The 17,807-nt window shown below is 41.8% G+C and overlaps 2 protein-coding genes across 3 annotated transcripts; both read right to left on the bottom strand.

Annotated features, from left to right (window-relative positions):
• Positions 1 to 23: 23 nt before the first annotated feature.
• On the bottom strand, positions 24 to 6,731 carry smad5 (SMAD family member 5). The gene is made up of 6 exons (XM_086085019.1): positions 5,957 to 6,731; positions 3,822 to 4,109; positions 2,451 to 2,555; positions 2,060 to 2,281; positions 1,737 to 1,993; positions 24 to 931 (listed from the first exon to the last, which is right to left on the bottom strand). The coding sequence occupies exons 1-6, from the start codon at positions 6,357 to 6,359 to the stop codon at positions 788 to 790; spliced, it is 1,419 nt and encodes a 472-aa protein (XP_085941145.1). The 5' UTR covers positions 6,360 to 6,731; the 3' UTR covers positions 24 to 787.
• A 3,416-nt stretch (positions 6,732 to 10,147) lies between these two features.
• Positions 10,148 to 16,825, bottom strand: ap1ar (adaptor related protein complex 1 associated regulatory protein). 2 transcript variants are annotated; one of them, XM_086085844.1, is made up of 10 exons: positions 16,627 to 16,825; positions 15,258 to 15,306; positions 15,146 to 15,172; positions 14,944 to 14,969; positions 14,763 to 14,859; positions 14,493 to 14,591; positions 13,970 to 14,031; positions 13,112 to 13,176; positions 12,847 to 12,969; positions 10,148 to 11,724 (listed from the first exon to the last, which is right to left on the bottom strand). In XM_086085844.1, the coding sequence occupies exons 1-10, from the start codon at positions 16,695 to 16,697 to the stop codon at positions 11,468 to 11,470; spliced, it is 876 nt and encodes a 291-aa protein (XP_085941970.1). In that variant the 5' UTR covers positions 16,698 to 16,825; the 3' UTR covers positions 10,148 to 11,467. The 2 variants fall into 2 exon arrangements, with proteins under 2 accessions (XP_085941970.1, XP_085941971.1); XM_086085845.1 differs by lacking the exon at positions 14,493 to 14,591.
• Between the last annotated feature and the right edge of the window lie 982 nt (positions 16,826 to 17,807).

Here is a 17,807-nt window from a genome sequence, read left to right as displayed (position 1 = left end):
CTCAAAAGTAAACAAAGACCTGGTAACCAAATAACCTGTTTATTTAATAGAGCTAATGAAGTAATTCATCAACATAAAGTCTTGCAACCCACGGCAACATTTAATATATGCCTCCACATAATCCGAGTGCACAAAAAATAGCAGAGAAGATTGTGGACAATGCAGTCACTCCTAACATACTGTATTTATTGTCAGAATTGATTTTATGTGACTACTACTGCTGCAACACATGTAACATTGACAATGGTGTTATCTTACGGCAGGTAGAACTTACTCCCAGATCCGAAAAACAAAACAAAAACACAACTATCAGATTAGAAAAGGCAGTAGTTTTTTTCTACAATTAGTCACTAAAGATTGAAGACGGCAATATCTGAGTCTTAAATTGTCATGTCCATTTCTTTACATTGACACATAAAAAAAAAAGTTCCATAACATTCTGAATTAATTGTCAATTGCGCCACAACTCGTAATTAAACATACAGAGAAATAACATTGGAGTAACCAATAGATGCAAAAAGTTTAAAATGTATCCAAGGTGAAGAAAGCGTCGAACGATGCAGATGTGGCGGTCCATGCCAATCACTGCTCGTTGGGGTTTCTCGTCTTTCTCCAGGTAACATGAAACATTTCAACAACTGATTGTGGCTGCTGCTGACATCCCAGTCCAACATCCCTTCCCAAACAAGTGTAAACAGTTCAGCCGTTAAGACCACTTTAAATTAAAAATTGCAGATGGATGGGGGGGGACAAGAGTGGAAAATAGTCTAATCCAAACCCTCTATTATTAGGACACAGAGGAGATTGGGTTTAGGGGCGAACCCATTTGAGTCAGGACCTTGTCCAGCCACTGCAGCGGCCCATGCAGGTGCACCTCGATCCAGCAGGGTGTGCTGGTGACATCCTGCCGGTGGTACTCGGCTCCCCAGCCCTGGATGGATAAGGGTACGTTTTTTAAAGAACAGTACATCTTTTTTAATTTAACTCAATTTTATGAATTATGAAATTACTGTATTAATGACTTAAAGATGCAGCCATATTTCTATTAGTAAATTTCCCCCCCTCTTTTATGTTAAGAGTATGAAAAATTAGAAAGAGTTACACATGTTATTGTACATTTAGAACAGATCTAAAATTTGTGATTAATCGTGAGTCAACTACTGAAGTCATGCGATTAACTCATTGAAACCTCCACTCCCAAAAACATAATACATTTTTCTTAAATGTTTTCATGCTAGAGCATACAGAAGGCTTTGATACCGCTTCTGACGTGAAGAGGTCGCTTAAAGCAATGGTAGCTGTTACAAAAAACGGCCAGTAGGTGGCAGCAGAGTATATGAGATCAGCTAGGGCCATTTTACAAAAGCTCTATTTGCCAGTATTTTCAACACATTTGTGAATAATGATGAAACGTAGCTATATTTTAATGCTAAATTGCTGCAAAACGGAAACAGATACAAATATACTTTGTTTTCCTGCTGAAAGAAGAGACTCTAATCTTTCTTTTGGTAGGTTCCAAGTTTCTGTAGCAATAGAACAGAATATTCTGTGGGCCTTGCAAAATCTGTCAAAATCCAGTAAAACAGCCGGGAGCGAAGGGGGTTGCTTCAGTGAAAACGGCTAGGAGTGAATGAGACACCCCTAATATATTGTATGATATTGCTACCAGAAATGAAATCCATACACGTTCAGCATTGGGCTCCACATGGGGTGACGGTGTTGTCGACAATTCCTACCTTGACAAAGCTCATCCGGATGGTGCACATTTTGGTCAGCTCGTAAACGGCCTCAAAGCCATGGTTGACAGACTGAGCCAGAAGTTGGGCAAACTCCTGGTTGTTGAAGATCTTCAGGCTGCAGCCGCTTGGGATCTTGCAGACGGTGGTGGGATGGAAGCCGTGGTGGTAGTTGCAGTTGCGGCTCTGGACGAAAATGCTGGTGTCACTCAGGCACTCGGCGTACACCTCGCCGCCGACGTAGTACAGGTGAACACCTGGTGGGAGACGCATTTGACTGTTAGCATTTTAAAAAAGTTTGACGGCCGACATGTTGGTCACACCTTTGCCAATGTGCCGCCGGGTGTTCTCGATTGTCGAATTGCGATTGACATTGGACAACAGGCCGAGGCAGAAGCGGTTCTTGTTATTTGACGGATCCGTGAATCCGTCCACGAGGACGCTGGTTGAGGAGGCGTGGTAAGCCTCACCCACGCGGTTGTTGAGTTCATAGTAGACGATGGAGCACCAGTGGCTCGGCTCCTCGTACTCCACGGGCTGCACGTCTAAAACAAAACGCGCCGCCGGTATTTACAAAGACGGACATCAAGCAAGATAAAGTGGAAGACGGAAGTGGAGCTACAAAACCATACCAAACTAAAAATTGTGCGATGAACCACATCAATCTACTGTAATAGTGCACTACCAAGCCCAAGGCGGTACTGTTCCGCTCACCTCTGACCATATTCTGCGGCCCGAGGCTGCTGCTCGTCTCCATGGATTGGCTCTCCTGGCCCAGTTGCTCATCAGGAGGCATGTACGCTGGAGGCGGGGTGTCAGCTGGGACGAGAGGTTGGGGGGGGGTCGAGCGGTTAGTGAAGACGAGTCAGTTGCTACCGGTAAATGTTTGCTGTTGCGCACACAATCAGCACACTATCAATCCCACAGAAAGGTGTCAGATTTCACAAGTCCCAGGACTGCCGAGCAGCCCCGTGCCAACTATTCCCGACAGAGACGCAATATGAGCCGTTTGAGGCTGCACCATCCACTTCAAGCTGCATTGAGAAAACGGGAAAGACGACAAAATGTACCGTGTAAATGTGAACGACTGCAAAATATAGAGCAGCGAAATCCAGGCGGCGGCCATTTTGCCACTTGCTGTCAACTGAAGAGGACATCAGTTACTCGGGGCTCTGGCTACGGCCAATCACAGCTCACCTGTTTTCTGTAGCTGAGCTGTGATTGGTTGTTACCCGAGACATGAGCAACTCTGATGGCATTTTCACTTGACAGCAAGTGGCAAAATGGCCGCCACCTGATAGTGATAAAAACGGCTGGATTTTGCTGCTTACCTCATATTCCACTAATGCAATATTAACCAGAATACTTTAGACGAGTGGGGCTGCTTAGAACATTATATTGTCAATAAAAAAAATGTTGGGGTTGACTTTTAATAAGTGGGGATAAAACACCAGTAAGTGTTTCTACAATAAATGCCCCCCCCCCCCTTTTTTAAGGAGTGTCAATATAAATTATCTCATTCACTGCCATTGACGGCTTAAGACGTCAAAGTTACATTTTCATTGGACTGCAGGAAATGAGTTAATTTGGAGCAAATTTATGGTTCGTTTAACGCGCGATTAATGACCGCCCCATGGAAAGCCTGTAATGGGGGAATTCCAGTCGCAGCGCAGCACACGTCCGCGTCAAAATTTAGCAGTAATAAATTGAATAATAATGCCTATATTTGTGGCGACTGGGGTCAAGTTATATTTTACAATTTTAAAAATGCGCAGAATTTCACAAGTTACTTCACATTAAAATATTAGATGGCTCTTAATATGAAAAAAAAAATGCACTGGGCTGTCACCAATGTCTTACAAATGCAATTATGCCATCTAGTGGCAGAAAAATTCCCTCAACACAAATAAATACACTCGTTTTTTACAGTACAGTAGATATTTTAATTTTAACTAAATAATTTTTTTTTTAATGAAATTACTGTATCAATGATTAAAATATGCAGTCATATTTCTATGTAAAATATTGCCACTTTTAAATCGCCTGACACCCCTAATATTTTTTAATTTGGGCACACATGTTTACCTGGGAGCTGGAATGGACTGGAAGGCCCCGAGCTGGCAGGCGAGTTGGGATAAGTCCCACTGCTGGCTGGAGACGGCGGATACGGAGAGTTGGGAGAGATGGGAAAAGAGCCGCCGCCGCCGCCGCCGCCCGTGCTGCTGCCCCCACTGTGCGGCAGCTGGAAGGACTCGGGAAAGGTGGCGTTCAGGGGCATGTGCGGCTCGTTGTGGGTCAGGTTGCGGAACTGTACAAGCAAGCTGTGCTGAGGGTTGAACTCGCTGTGGCGCGGTACCAAGACAGGGGGGAGCACTGCATGGCGGATCCAACACAGAAGGGAAACAAACTTGATTGTCGTCGAAAATCAATTGCGCTCATGGAAGATTACACAACATTTTAACAAACATATACACACAGGGCCCTAAAATAACTTTCTGCACTGGTTGCACAACTTTGGGAGCACCCAAATTTGTTTTTTTTTATTTTTAGGATTAGCTTGATTTGTATTCTTTTGAGAATCTTTGTGGTCATACTTTTCTGACATAACATGTGATTTGCCCGACTGTGTAAAGAATGCAATGATGTAAGCTAATTTTCCTTGACAGAGTGGTGTGAACAATCATGGGGCTTCTCTTCTCTTATCGAAACAAGCAACGTCATAATTACTCCAAGTTTTTCATCGTTTTGGGGGCGAGAATGAGATCAGACGCACATCATCTCATATTAACAGATGTGGACGCGAATGGCAAATAATTCGCAAGATACTCCCATGGAACTGCTTGTTAGGAATGTTTGATACCACTTTTTTCAGACCGATACAAACACAAGTACAGATAATTTTAAAGAAAGACCTATTTATTAGTGCTAGACCGATATGTTTTTTTTTTCAAGGCCGATACAGATACCGATTATTAGTAGTCAAGGATGCCGATAACCGATATTTAGAGCCGATATTCATTTTGACTAAAGGAAAATATTGGCATCAAAATATGGAAAAAAAATACTAACTCCAGCTCTTAATTTTGGGGGGTAATTTTTAAAGCATATGTTTACTGAACAACTTTTAGGATTTGTAAAATATTGGAGTGTAAAAAAAAAAATCTTAGTCAATAAACATCTTTGTTTTAAAAATCGAACAAAGTCCTGGCATCTCCCAGGGGCAGTAGCAGGTTTTCAAACGTTAAATAAAAACAAACAATTGTTTTTTTTTTTTACAGTAAAAAAATAGATTCCAAAATATCTGAAGAATACATTTTTTACTTTTTACTAGGTGCAAAGAGTTCCCACGGTCAGCAGCAACTATAAAAATAAATACAATTATTATCATTTTAATAAAATTTATTAGTTCCCTGAAGTTAACACTTGAAAAAAAAATCTATTATTGGCCATGATTCTTCAAAATGGCCGATGCCGATATTTGTCAAAATGCTGCATACGGGCGCCGATAATTGGCCAATTCCTACTATGTATGCCAATGAAATATGAAAATCATTGAAATTTTCTCTTCTAATTTCTAGTTCCTGATCGTAAAACGACCACAAGAGAGTGGCGGATACTGGTATCGGCCACTGTCGTGAGTACCGATACCTTGAAATAGGTGCCGGTACTCACCCATGCCTACTGCTTGTGAAATACGGAAATGCCCGTCGTATTGCATTACCGACATAATAATTCAGATTAGAAAACATTTTTGAGTTTCTGTGATTTGTATACTCTCTAAATAACATATTTTAATAAATACTTTTGTCAACATAAAGAAATCTAGCATTATATAAACTCTACATTGAAGACAAAAAAAAAAACGTTTTTGTTTTTTTATCTGATGAAAAGGTAAACATTTGAATACTGATGATAGACCATCGAGGGATGGTGAGCGAGATAACGCGCTCTGCACTTAGTCGGAGATGTTCATACATCGCCAAAGCCATTTTCTCATGCCGCGCCCTCCCGAGTCTCCGAGGCACATTATCTAATAAGAGCTCGTCATATCGATTTTCTGTGCAGTGGAGGGAGCGGCGGAGCGGGCCAGCTCACTTCTTGCCTTCTGAGCATTTGCACGCCAAACAGGGGGAATGTGAACGTTTAAAACATGTCATGCTGCACACAATAGTCGAGTCTTTGAATTTCGAGGTGAAACAAAACCACGAAAGCGCGCTTACCGGGACTCTCCACTCGCTTGTAGTGATACGGGTTGATGCAGACTTCTTTCTGCTTGGAGCCAAACGGATACTCGCACACCTCCAGGGGCTTGAGCTCGTGATGGGACTGCAGGTCTGGCCAGCGCCACACCCGACAGTATATGACATGCGGCAGACCTTTGCGGTGGGAAACCTGCAGCCGGCCGTCCAGCGATCTGGGAATGGTGACGCATTTGCTGGGCTGGCCCGGGCAGCTCAGGGCTTTCTCCAGGTCCTCCATCGCCCCTTTCTTCTTCTTCAGCTTTTTCACAAGAGCGTCCACCGCCTTCTCGGCCCACTTCTCCTCCTCGTCTCCTTGCTTCCAGCCCAGCAGGCGCTTGACCGCCGGGCTCGTGAAGGAAAAGAGACTGGACATGGAAGTCATTTTGGAAACGAAGGCAGGAAGTCTGCGCAGAGGGATCGCGAGGTTTTTTTTCAAGGCCCTGGTTGAGTACTTCCCACTAAGTGTTGGCGAGGGTGCGTTCGACTTATTCGGAGGGCGAGACGGGGGGGAGAGGGAGCCTCGTCTGAGCGAGCACAGGAAGGAGGGGAGGGAGAGGAGTCGGCGAGCAGGACGCAGCTGCTGCTGCTCAGGAAGGGCCCCGCAGCAAGCTGTCCGGAGTCGGGTCACAACCGGCGATGGAAGGTGGGAAGGGGCGTGGCCAGTCGGAGAGAAGAGCGCCGCTGCTGTCCGACAGACGGGCTGAAGCGGCTCTCGGCGCTCGCGGTCAACATCCAAGCTCCTTTTCGCGTGCCGCGCGCTTCTCATCCGCCGGACGTCCGGAAAACACAACAGAAACATTTAGATTACGGATTAGTTCCTCAAATTTAATTACAAGCATACCAATTGGCCATTTTTAGCAGCATGCTCGGTCAAATGTTACAGATGGCCAAACTATGCCTAAATGAGCAAGTCATAAGTATAAGATGGTCCTACTACTTTTTAAATCTAATATTGCAAATGAAACATGGTCCAAGATGGGCAATTTTATGGCTACATTAAACCTCGTGTGGCATATGAGGCAGGTTTGAGTGCATCCTTACGTTCTACTGTAGCATCAGTGATTTGGCGTACGCATGTCCTTAAAAGACAGCGTCTGGCCTGGTGAGTGACGTGGGCGCCAGCGAATATGAGCACAGAGCTAGCTGGAAGTTAACTGGCTAATGCGTTATCCAGTTCGGCGTGAATTTTAGCAATCAACAGCTTGTGTATGAGTATTTGTGCTTCTTATGAAATTGTTTGCCTCCCGTTTGCTCAATAAAATTGAAAGTGCCACTTGAGAGAGCATAACAGGTATTGTAGACATGGTGCTGTGGTGCACATTGTGCTTTATCTTCTTTGTTCGAGGGGGAGTTAACCCAAATAAAAAATCTTTATAATAATATGTTCTATGCAGCCCAACTCGGTTTTCTGACTAATATTGCGTTTGTGGAATATAATTTAAGCAGCAAAATATGAATAAAGCCGCCAAATCAACCCACTTTATCCATCTCAGGGGGCGGCCATTTTGTCATGCTCTGTCGACTGAAAATGGCACCACAGTTGCTAACGACCAATCACAGCTCACTTGCTTCCAGAAGCTGAGCTGTGATTGGTTGTTACCAGAGCAACTGCGATGTCATTTTCAGTTGACGGCAAGTGGCAAAATGGCCGCCTCCTAAAATGGATAACAGTGGGTTAAATTTTGCTACTTTAGTCATATTCCAGAAACTTAATATTGACCAGAATGCTGTGCTTAGATTAATGTTTACAGTAGTGGCAGTTGTAGCCTGGAGGGAATTAATTTGCTTTTTATGGTTTCTTGTGAGAAAATGAGTTTAGAAACGTCAGCCAGCATCACACACACGGATCGAGTTCAACTTCCGAGGTTCCACTGTACGAGGTGTTGATATGCGATGCGGTCCGAGCAAACAATCAAATGTGTAGCCTTCAGCAGCTGTCTGGGGGCTTGTGAAAGCCGCCCTGCGAGAAAAAGGATGTAACCACCAAAAGCTGTTTCCTGCTTCAATCCCTCCCTTACAGCACGCAGCTGTCCAGCACTTACTTCCACGGTTCATTGTTCTCCATTCACACACGCACACAAAAATGTTGGAAAAGCTCCAACGGGAGCATGCAGGCACACACATGACATGACATTACCGGCCCATAAAAGTTGATTTTTTTCCCCCTGATAAACACCAAACTGTTCTAACATTCAAATCAGTTGTACTCGCGTCAAGCCCTTCTGGTGATTCATATCTGATTCATTCATTGTAGGTGAGCTATGACGTTAAAACATTTCGACATTTTCAAACATCCTGTATGAGGATCGTCGATATGGCCGGTCTTAACACAACTACACTCTGCGATTTGCATCTAGATGACCAACTTTGCAGATAAAGCTCATCTTCTCTGACAACTGATAACCCTTTGCACTGATGGATCTTTGTGCTCCTGTAATACCTGACCTGTAAGATGTCATTCATATGATTAATATCAGATTTTTTTTACATTTTTTTTTTTTTTAAGTAGCTTAGTACAAAGTCAACACGATGTGTAAAGCCAGAAATAAACACAGCATGTCAGGAGAGTTCCCACTTTTCGATCCACAAACACCAATTAATTATGAAATGATGTCCCCACATGTATTAGTGGACTCCCTCGATTCTGTCATATTTACAAGTCCAGACAGAGACAATATGGAAGAACGATTTGGTGAACACCCCCCACCCAGGAGGACGAGCGAATGGATTCAGAGAAACGCACGCAGCTCGCCTCGCACAAATCCCGAACAGCTGTGAAAAGATCTTCCTAAAAGGCAACGCAACGTGGGGGGAAGAAGGAGAAAAAAAAAACACTCGTCGGGATTTGCGTTTACACTCAAGAGGACGCCAACGATGACATAGTGCGAGAAGGCGATTTGCTAACTTAGCCCTGCTAACATTACAAAACTTACCAAGCAACTGGTTGAAAACGTACACCTCGAACGCCTCATAACATGGTCTAATTTTGCGATTTTATCGGGTTTTTTAAGTAAACGGCAGCAAAGCACAAACACCCAAAAAAAGACCCAAACGAGTTAACCTTATTGTCTTCCTCCATTCCGTCAACTTTTTAAACTTCACCAGCGAAGTTGAGCCATGCTAACTGTTAGCCTAGCTAGCTCGCCCAGCGAAAAGTGTAATCGTGCAACTAACATCATGCCCTCGTGCACGTTAAATAGTCCTATGTCACATACCTGGAAAGAAGTGCGTTTCATCTAGTTTGTAGAGGAGTCCATTTCTAACTTTAAACAAGAAGAATTTTCTGAGGATTTCCGCCGCCTTCCCTGTTTAGGCTCCCATGCCCTCCAGATCCCGAAGACAAGTTGCATGAAGGAGAGAAGAGGCGGGGTACATATCCCTCCGCCGTGCTAGTGAAGTAGTCCCTGCCTTGACATTACGTCTGAATCAATCAGCGCCACATAATTAGCAACGTATGTTTTATTATTTTATTGATGTCAAATGTGCATTTTTATGTTTTATCCAAACGAGTCCGTTTATTTAAATCGCAACAAAAAAAAATCAGGGGGTTAAGAGAACATTTGATAGTCACCTGTTTTAACCAATATTTCATGTTTATGTGATATGGTACACTGTCATAAACTATATAAACAATGAATCGAATGATCGAAATAATCATGAAATTAGTTTGAACGCGTCTCCAAGGTTTCCGCGTATGAGGTCGGAATTCTTCCGCAGGTCGTGCTGCGGCTCTGGGACGCCTCATAAGTTGCTGGCTCCACTCTGTCTGGGGCTCTGTGGTTTGTTGTATATTGTTGTCCTTTGTTCCAAGCGCCACTGGCGACCGTGCTGTTAATTGCATTTTAATTAATCGGACCAGTGGTCACTCTTCCACACACAGGTCGGCCAGCAAAACGCTTGTTTCGGACGCACACAGCGTATGGAAGGCTCCTTAAATCGTCCACAAATGTAAATTGCAGTGACCATCATCGGGCAGTGGGGGGCAAAATGTCAAGTAATGAGATGCCTCAATGGTCTTTATTATACTGCATGTATGCACAAATTATTTTTAAAATGGGAGTTTATTACAATAGAATGGCGTTTTGATAGTTGAAAGTTCATTTGTGTCGTTTTAACCGTCCCAAAAATTTCAAAGTTGAGGTCAACCTGGGTAATTAGATGAAGAATCAATTTGGCAACTGTGCTTTGGCGTGTTTTATTTTGTAGGTACACATCCAAACATTAAAAACAAAGCTAAGCAATATCCAGCTTTAATTGAGCGAGCCCATGCATTCTCAGATAGTTCCTCAGGACATTCCCGCAGTGTTTTGTGATTTTAGGCCCATTTTGTAAATGACGTACAGTGATTTCGACATCAAAACATAAAACAAGTTTCACTTTAAAAGGAAAAATGAATATATAAAGCATGGTCAATTGTGATTAAATCTGCAGATTGTGCGTATCAGCTACATTCTCCAGCAGTAGAAGACGTTTGGAAACGGTTGTCTTTAAATCAGTGGTTCTTAACCTTGTACTGAATCACACCAGTTTACTACATGCACGTTCACCAAATCCTTCTTTATTGAAAACTAAAGTATGATTTACTTTTATTTCAAATTCAAGACATAGGTATAGGGTTTTACTAGTGAACAAAATGAACATCGAATCTGGCTCTCTCAGCTTCTTTAGTTTTGCTAGATAGCTAGTTGTGCTCGACTAGAATTGCTCAACTTGCAAATCCTGGTTAAGAACCACTGCTTTAAGCAGCCTCAAGCACTCCTTTTATCAACATTCAAAATTCACATTGTGATGCGCAAACATAACTAATTGTGATTGCAAATGATTTGGAGAGCAGCCATCTCAGTTTGAGTCATCTTTGGTCCTGTTCAGCTTGAAATATTGCTTAAAAGCGGCTGCGGTGTACAACAGCAACGGACCACATTTACATTAAGCGCAATACCAACGGAACAAAAAAATCGGAATTTATATTTAAGATAATCAGCCTGTTAACTGTGAGGGATACGAAATCCTTTGTGTTCTATTGAGATAATAATCCCTGCCCCAACACTTTCTACACACAATTTAAAAAGGTAATCCAGAACAAACATCATGTAGATTCAAATGTCATAAAGGCGACGACATACATATTGCATATGGTCAGATTGTCAAAAACGGTTGGTATTATGTTGTCTTTCCTGTCATGCAATTAGTTACACGATGGGGGAGTAGACCTGAAAAAAGGTGTGATTTTATGATGGACAACATAAAAATTTTGTGGGCAGTGTGACCTGGTAAGATCTTTCCTCGAATGGTAAATGGCTGCATTGTTCAGCTACAATATGCAAGATGATCAGCAATGAAGGCACTGAAAAAGGAACATCTGAAAACAACTATAGCATCAGTTTCATCATATTCCACAATATGAAGAGTAAGGAATGACATTTATTTCATGAGATTGGAGGGGGGGGGGGTAGCTGGTGAAGAGGCAAAAGTCTTATCTTGTGCCGGACACTATCTGTCCTGGCCGTGGTCCGAAGAGTCCTCCGAGGGAGTGTCCAGCACCGGGTTGACGAAGCCCTCAAATTCCGGTTCTGCATTGTCCTCCGGGTGGGTACTCACAAAATCATTCTCCCACTCCAGCGCGTTTGAGTCCTCGGAGGTGGAGGTGGGGCCGCTGTGCGCTTGCTTGCCGCCGGGTCTCAAGGCTGCACGCAGGATGTCCTCTTCTGTCCGGGATCTCTCCCAGGCTGGAAGCGCTCGGTTGATTCCTTAGAGGGATGCACATTTTTATTTGTATTTTTCTCTGCTTTGAGTATTGAGTCACTCCGGGATTGATTGCCCAAAATGAAAACGCTACAAGGATGAATGCATATTCTCTTCACCCATTCTTCTCTTCTACCATTTTAAGGGCTTGAGGATCAGTCGGTTTTCTAAAACTTCAAAAGTAGCAGAAGCCATTACACACAACATCAATGAAAAAAAAAATGTCTAAAAGCCGGATATGGTAACGTCAAATCTAGGACTGGGAATAAGTCGACCAAGTGTTTGCGCCGCCGTCCATGTTTCTACACGGAGCTTTTTTGCAGACGCACGCAGTGGACAGGAAGTTATTGAGCTCATTGTAGCTAAAAGGCAGCTCAGCTTCCCTTTTACTCGTAGACTATTGTTGAAGCATCGTCTATAACTTATAGTCACTTATATTCTATAAGTGACTTTTAAGACACTACTACATCTGTAATGTAGATATAATGATGTATTTTGTGTGAAGCAAATGGTAGTTAATGGTAATCACTAGCATGCTAATGCTAATCGCGATTGCTAACCGTTTAGCATAGGTTTATTTTGTTGGTGTTTAATAAATTCCTATAAGACAATAAATAATTAGTAGTTATATCCACTCAATTCAACTCATGTAGATATATATAATGGTGTATGTGTGAACTAAATGTTGGTTAGTGTTTGTTTACCTTGCATGGTAATCGCTAGCACGCTAATCCTATTCGCGATTAGCTAATTTTGTTGCCGTTAAAACAATGGCCATGTACAGAAGATAGTGAGTCGTTATATCCACTCAATTTAACTAAAGCTCAACCTAAGTGAATTAACAAGAATAAATAAATAATAATTATAAAAACAACAACAACATAGGCTATATGGGCGATTATTGTATGGAATAATTCGATAATGACAGCCCAAGTGAAATCAATTTCATATTAAAATGTTCTTGTATTTTTTTGCGATAACGGATGTTTAATGCGATTCCTCCATCTACGCATTTTCCATCCTTTACCCAAACGAATGCTAAGAACCGTGCATCATGGTTTAAAAGTATCCTCTGGAAACAAGCAAGTCCAAGTAGCCCAAACTAAATAATAGGATTGTACTCTCACCCTCCTCATCCTCCCACTCTAGATCCAGTGAAGTGCCGTCATCATTGGTGGAGCGCGTCTTGGTGGTGAAATCCCAGCTGCACTCTGTGTTAGGCGTCACCTCATTTGTGTCAGAGGGAAGTCCTAGAAACACACAGATCATAAGCATTGCACAATAGATTTTTCTGGGGTTATATAAAGTTAATTAAATCATAGTTCCCTATTGGTGCGGATGTTATGTACTTTCAATTGGATTAGATAAGACTGGGTGGTTGCGTTCACTCACTAGTGCTTCTGAAAGCCTCTGACTTGACATTCTGGAGGGAGGGGTCGAAACCATCCCCGGCTTGTCTGAAAAAGGTCAGGATGACAATCATAAAAAAACATTCCCAGCTTTGGAATGAAAAATACAAAAACCGGGGTACAGACATGAAAGTGTGACACGTGTACGCACTCATTTCCAATCATTGTTCAATCTTACAAATTCAAGCAGATGGAGACATTCTAACCCAGTGGTTCTTAAATTGTTACCACCAGCTTCCTATGCACATTTGGAAACCCTTTATTGACATTTTTTTTTTCCCAGATTCATCTCTATGCAGCTTAAGGAAACGTTCCTTTAGTTTTGCTCGATAGCTAGTTGTGCGCAAAACTAGAATTGCTCAACTTGGCATTGCAAATCATACAGTTAGGATGCTGACTCCCATCACTCAAGTTCATTTTATTTTTTATAGGAGCACTTTCAAACAACCCAGGGGTAGCAGATGCAATGAAAACAGTAGAGGCCCCAGAATTGAACCCTGTGGAACACCGTACAAATTCATATTGCACATATTTGTCCGGCCAGTTTTATTTATTTTTTTGCTTGACATAGTGATTCAAATAATAAAATAAATCACACAGTCAGGTGTATGTCCTGACCTCCGCTGAACTTCTGAGACTTTCTCACCGATTGAACACGGTTTCAACCACTACATCACCATTTTGCTCTGGACAACTTCATGTCTGAATCTTCCTTTACATTCATTGCTAAGCAATAATGACCAAGTATGTCTCTCCACCAAGAAATGTTTAGAGCAAAAAAAAAAAAAGGCAGACTCAGCTGCAACATCATTCAGTTGTCCGATGAGGGGACGTGACTCACTTTCTCGGCTGAGGTTCGCTGCCGCACCCATCTGCTTTCCCCCTCGTCCTCCGGGCCAAGAACTGTAGAATAAGCCCGCACGAGTAGTTAAGATTGTCAGATACAGACACTGATACATTCTGTCTTTCGTCCACTTTGCAACCACGTAAGCAAATGATATGCAAACAGAAGAGCAGTGGAATGAGGCATTGTTTGCATTTTTGCCACAGTAATCTCTCTTTTACGAGGAAATCATAATATTTCAGTACATTTTTACCCAATAAAATGAGAAGAAATTCCTGTAAGTCTTCTGTAAAAAGTCCAAAAGTTACATTTTCCCATTTTGCGCGTGTCTCGTACTTTTGTACTTCCCCAAATGTGCTGAAATACTGAAGGCCACCAAACAAATGACTGGCACGACACAATCCTGACAAATACTCATGAAGACGAACAGCAGCCACAGAGGGGGCTCGCATGCCGGCCAGTAAAGCAAAGCGGTGCGGTCAACTGGCAGAAGGGAGGAGCGCGCTCAATGTCGCCTCACCTCCTTCGCTTTTCGTTCACGTGCCAACCTGGCGGCCTCCCGCTGGGCAGCATTTCTAGCCTCCTCTTCTAGCCTCAACCTCTCCTCTTGTGCCTCTAACTGAGTGACATAACAAAACGAAGCAAAACACAACAGAAAATTAACAAACAGAAAAAAAGAAAAAGAAATCAGGGCAGCAAAAATGATAAGCAAAAGTAGGTCTCAAACGTGAAAGAATAATAAAGTGGGCCGACAGGAAATTAATAAAATTTGAGAAAAAAAAAATATTACCTCAGCTTGTAGCTTTTGGTCTATCAGGACTTGCTCATTAGAGATGTCCGCATATCGATGCTCTCGAAGGTTCTTCAGCTCATCCTCGCTGATGGGCCTGAAATAACAGCAACAAAAAGGTAGTCAATGCTTCAAGTTTAAATTTTGCATTTAAAATAAGTAATCTGAAGAAATATTCCACCTTGGGCAAGGCTCAGGGCTTGTTTCCTGCCAAAAAAAGATAAACATAGTTTCATCAACAATTCCTGACAGCACTGTTGAACTATTTGCTGCACATCGCAGCACACGTGTATTAAAAAAAAAATTCAAGCGTTAATACGTATCGGGACCTCTGAATTTAAATGCCCTTCAAGTTGTACAAACCTGAGCGCAATCACACTTACCTCGTCACTTTCTACAAGATTTTCAAACTGCAAAATTAACACAAATACTGCAATTAGATCAAAAGTGTAAAAAAAATATAAAAAAAAGAGAGAGTCAAAGTGTAAATTGTACCTCTATTGTATAATGCTCTCCGGTGGTGCTGCTGCGAAAGTATTTGGACCTGTAAAACACACACACGTTATTAGTAAATAAATGCCAAATAATGCAAAACAAACACTCATCTCAGACAACTGCGAAACCCCCCCCCCCCCTAAAAAAACCAAGAAAGTGTTGTTCATTTGTTAATTTGAAACAAAGGAGAACGGGTGGTTGCATGTTAGGTTTACGTCACACTTGCAGATTATTTCAAATGTGTTCAAGTTTGTCTTCTGTTTTTTGAGGGCGTCAGCAAAAGCAAACAGACAACCACCTGTTTTTTATTCATCTCAGGGAGCGGCCATTTTGGCACTTGCCGTAAACTGAAAATGACATCACAGTTGCTCAGGTAACAACCAATCACAGCTCAGCGTCGGAAAACAGGCTTGCTGTAACTGGTTGTCACCTGAGCAACTGTGATGTCATTTTCAGTCGACAGAAGAGACAAAATGGCCGCCCCCTGAAATGGAGAGAAACAGCTTCACTCATATTGCACAAATGCAACATTAATCAAAATGCCATGTTTATCCTAGTGGGGCTGCATATAACATTTTATTGTAAATATTTTTTTGGGTTGACTTCCCCTTGCAAGGGAGCAATTAATTGCATGCAATATTCTTAGTTTCTAAAAGAGGTGTTTAATGATTTACCACACTCCAATGGCACAATTGATGATGCAATATTGATTTTAAGAAGTGGCAATAAACAAGGTTGACTATGGAGAAAAATTACATTTTCCTCTAAGAAGTAAGGGGGGGGGGGCCTTACCTGTCGCATGGCAGGTGATTTGTTGTGTACTTATAAAGTTTGGGGCCACTCCTGAATTTGTCTCAAGCTAAATGTGCTACAATTAAATAAATAAATAGCAATAAACTTGCGCTCTATAAAATGAAGTACCATTAAACACGATTTCCGGTATCTTGGTGAGGTTACGGTCTACTTGTGACGTCAGACAAAAAGGCTAGTGTTTAAAAAAAAAAAATATATATATATATATATATATATATATAACTTGGGCAGCCAAACAGGTAGAATAACCAACCCTCTGTTGATTCGTTCAATAATCGTTACAAGACCTCAGTACGAGTAACTCCAGCGTAGTTATTGAGCGCAATGTCAAAAGTAATGGTCACAGGGGTGGGGTCTTGTCCTCTGCAGGTTCAGACCCACTGGACATTTTTTTTGTTGTTGGAATATTTATTTATTAACAAATTAATTATTATAAAAGGCACAAAGGAACACCAAATGCCAGCCGGCTCGTTTGTCTAGGCTAACGTTAGCAGGGAAACGACTTCCCCCATTTTTAATGATGCTGTCACGCTAGTTAGCTAAATATGTCACTTACCCGCCTCCTCTTTGGATCCTGTTAGCCTCTCTTCTAAAGAGCCCTACGCAAAAGGCCCAACAGTTACCCATGGCATTTTCAAATGTTACTAGGATGTCTCTGCCTCGTGCGTACTTGGGACCAAGGCAGGATCTTGCAATCTCCAGCAGCAAACAGAAGTACGATTGTTCATCGAGCTGGAGCTGCAACACTTCCTCATCCTTCCTCTCTTCTCAGTGACAGCACCGCGATTCTCACTACCGCCACCTACCGTCTTGTTTATAAGTTTAAGCATGGTGATAAATAATGAAATAACAATGTTTAATGAGCAACAACAAGTTAGTTGAGGAATGCTGAATGAAAACATTAGGTTATTGCGAATATATAGGTCATAAAAACTTCAACAAATCAACAAAAGGGTTGATGATACTGCTGATGAAAAATTAAGTCGAGACATTTACCTCATAATGAAGAAGAAAAAAAGCGGCAGTGAAAGGGAGCAACGTAACAATGAAAGTCTTTTAGATGTGTTGGACAGAGGGCAGCCAACTATGGGACTTCATTTCCAATAACAATCGTCATTGAATGTCTTCTCGTTATTCATAGTCAAGTCATATTTAAGATTTTTTTTGACATATTTGTGTGTATGGAACTATCATTGAGAAAACCCATCAAAGAACATAATTTCATGCAAAATTCGGACTTTCTTCTCGTTATCCATTTCTCTCTCTGAAACGCTTGTTTGTAAGAAAACAACTTGCTTGGAAGGTTAAACAACATGAGTAGGTTTTCTCAAATGCTCTGCAATATTTTATTTTGATTTTCAGTCAAATCTATTCCAACAAAAAGATTGTCACCATGTGTTCTCTCACTTCAGGCACACAGAGGTCAGCCCTTGAGTGATCAACTGTAAAAAATAAAAAACAGTATATGCACTACTTTTTTTTCTCTGAACTTTATTTGATACATCAATTTGATAATGTTGAGTTGAATGGGTTTAGAAAGGAAGATGTCAAGTGCGGGATGCATTGTGGTGGAACCTCTGTCATTTCCCGCCCCCCCCCCCAAACATCAAACTTTATTTACATAGCACTTGTCATTCAAAAAAATGCAACTCAATATACTGATAAACATAATAAACATCCAAAAAGAAAACCCACCCCTCCCTCTACCACACACAAATAAGCTGTATACATTTTTAA

Source organism: Leptonotus elevatus, chromosome 9 (genome assembly GCF_054856555.1).
Source record: "Leptonotus elevatus isolate MCC_2025b chromosome 9, RoL_Lele_1.0, whole genome shotgun sequence".
NCBI classification, from domain to species: Eukaryota; Metazoa; Chordata; class Actinopteri; order Syngnathiformes; family Syngnathidae; genus Leptonotus; species Leptonotus elevatus.
This window is presented reverse-complemented; position numbering and strand designations above follow the sequence as displayed.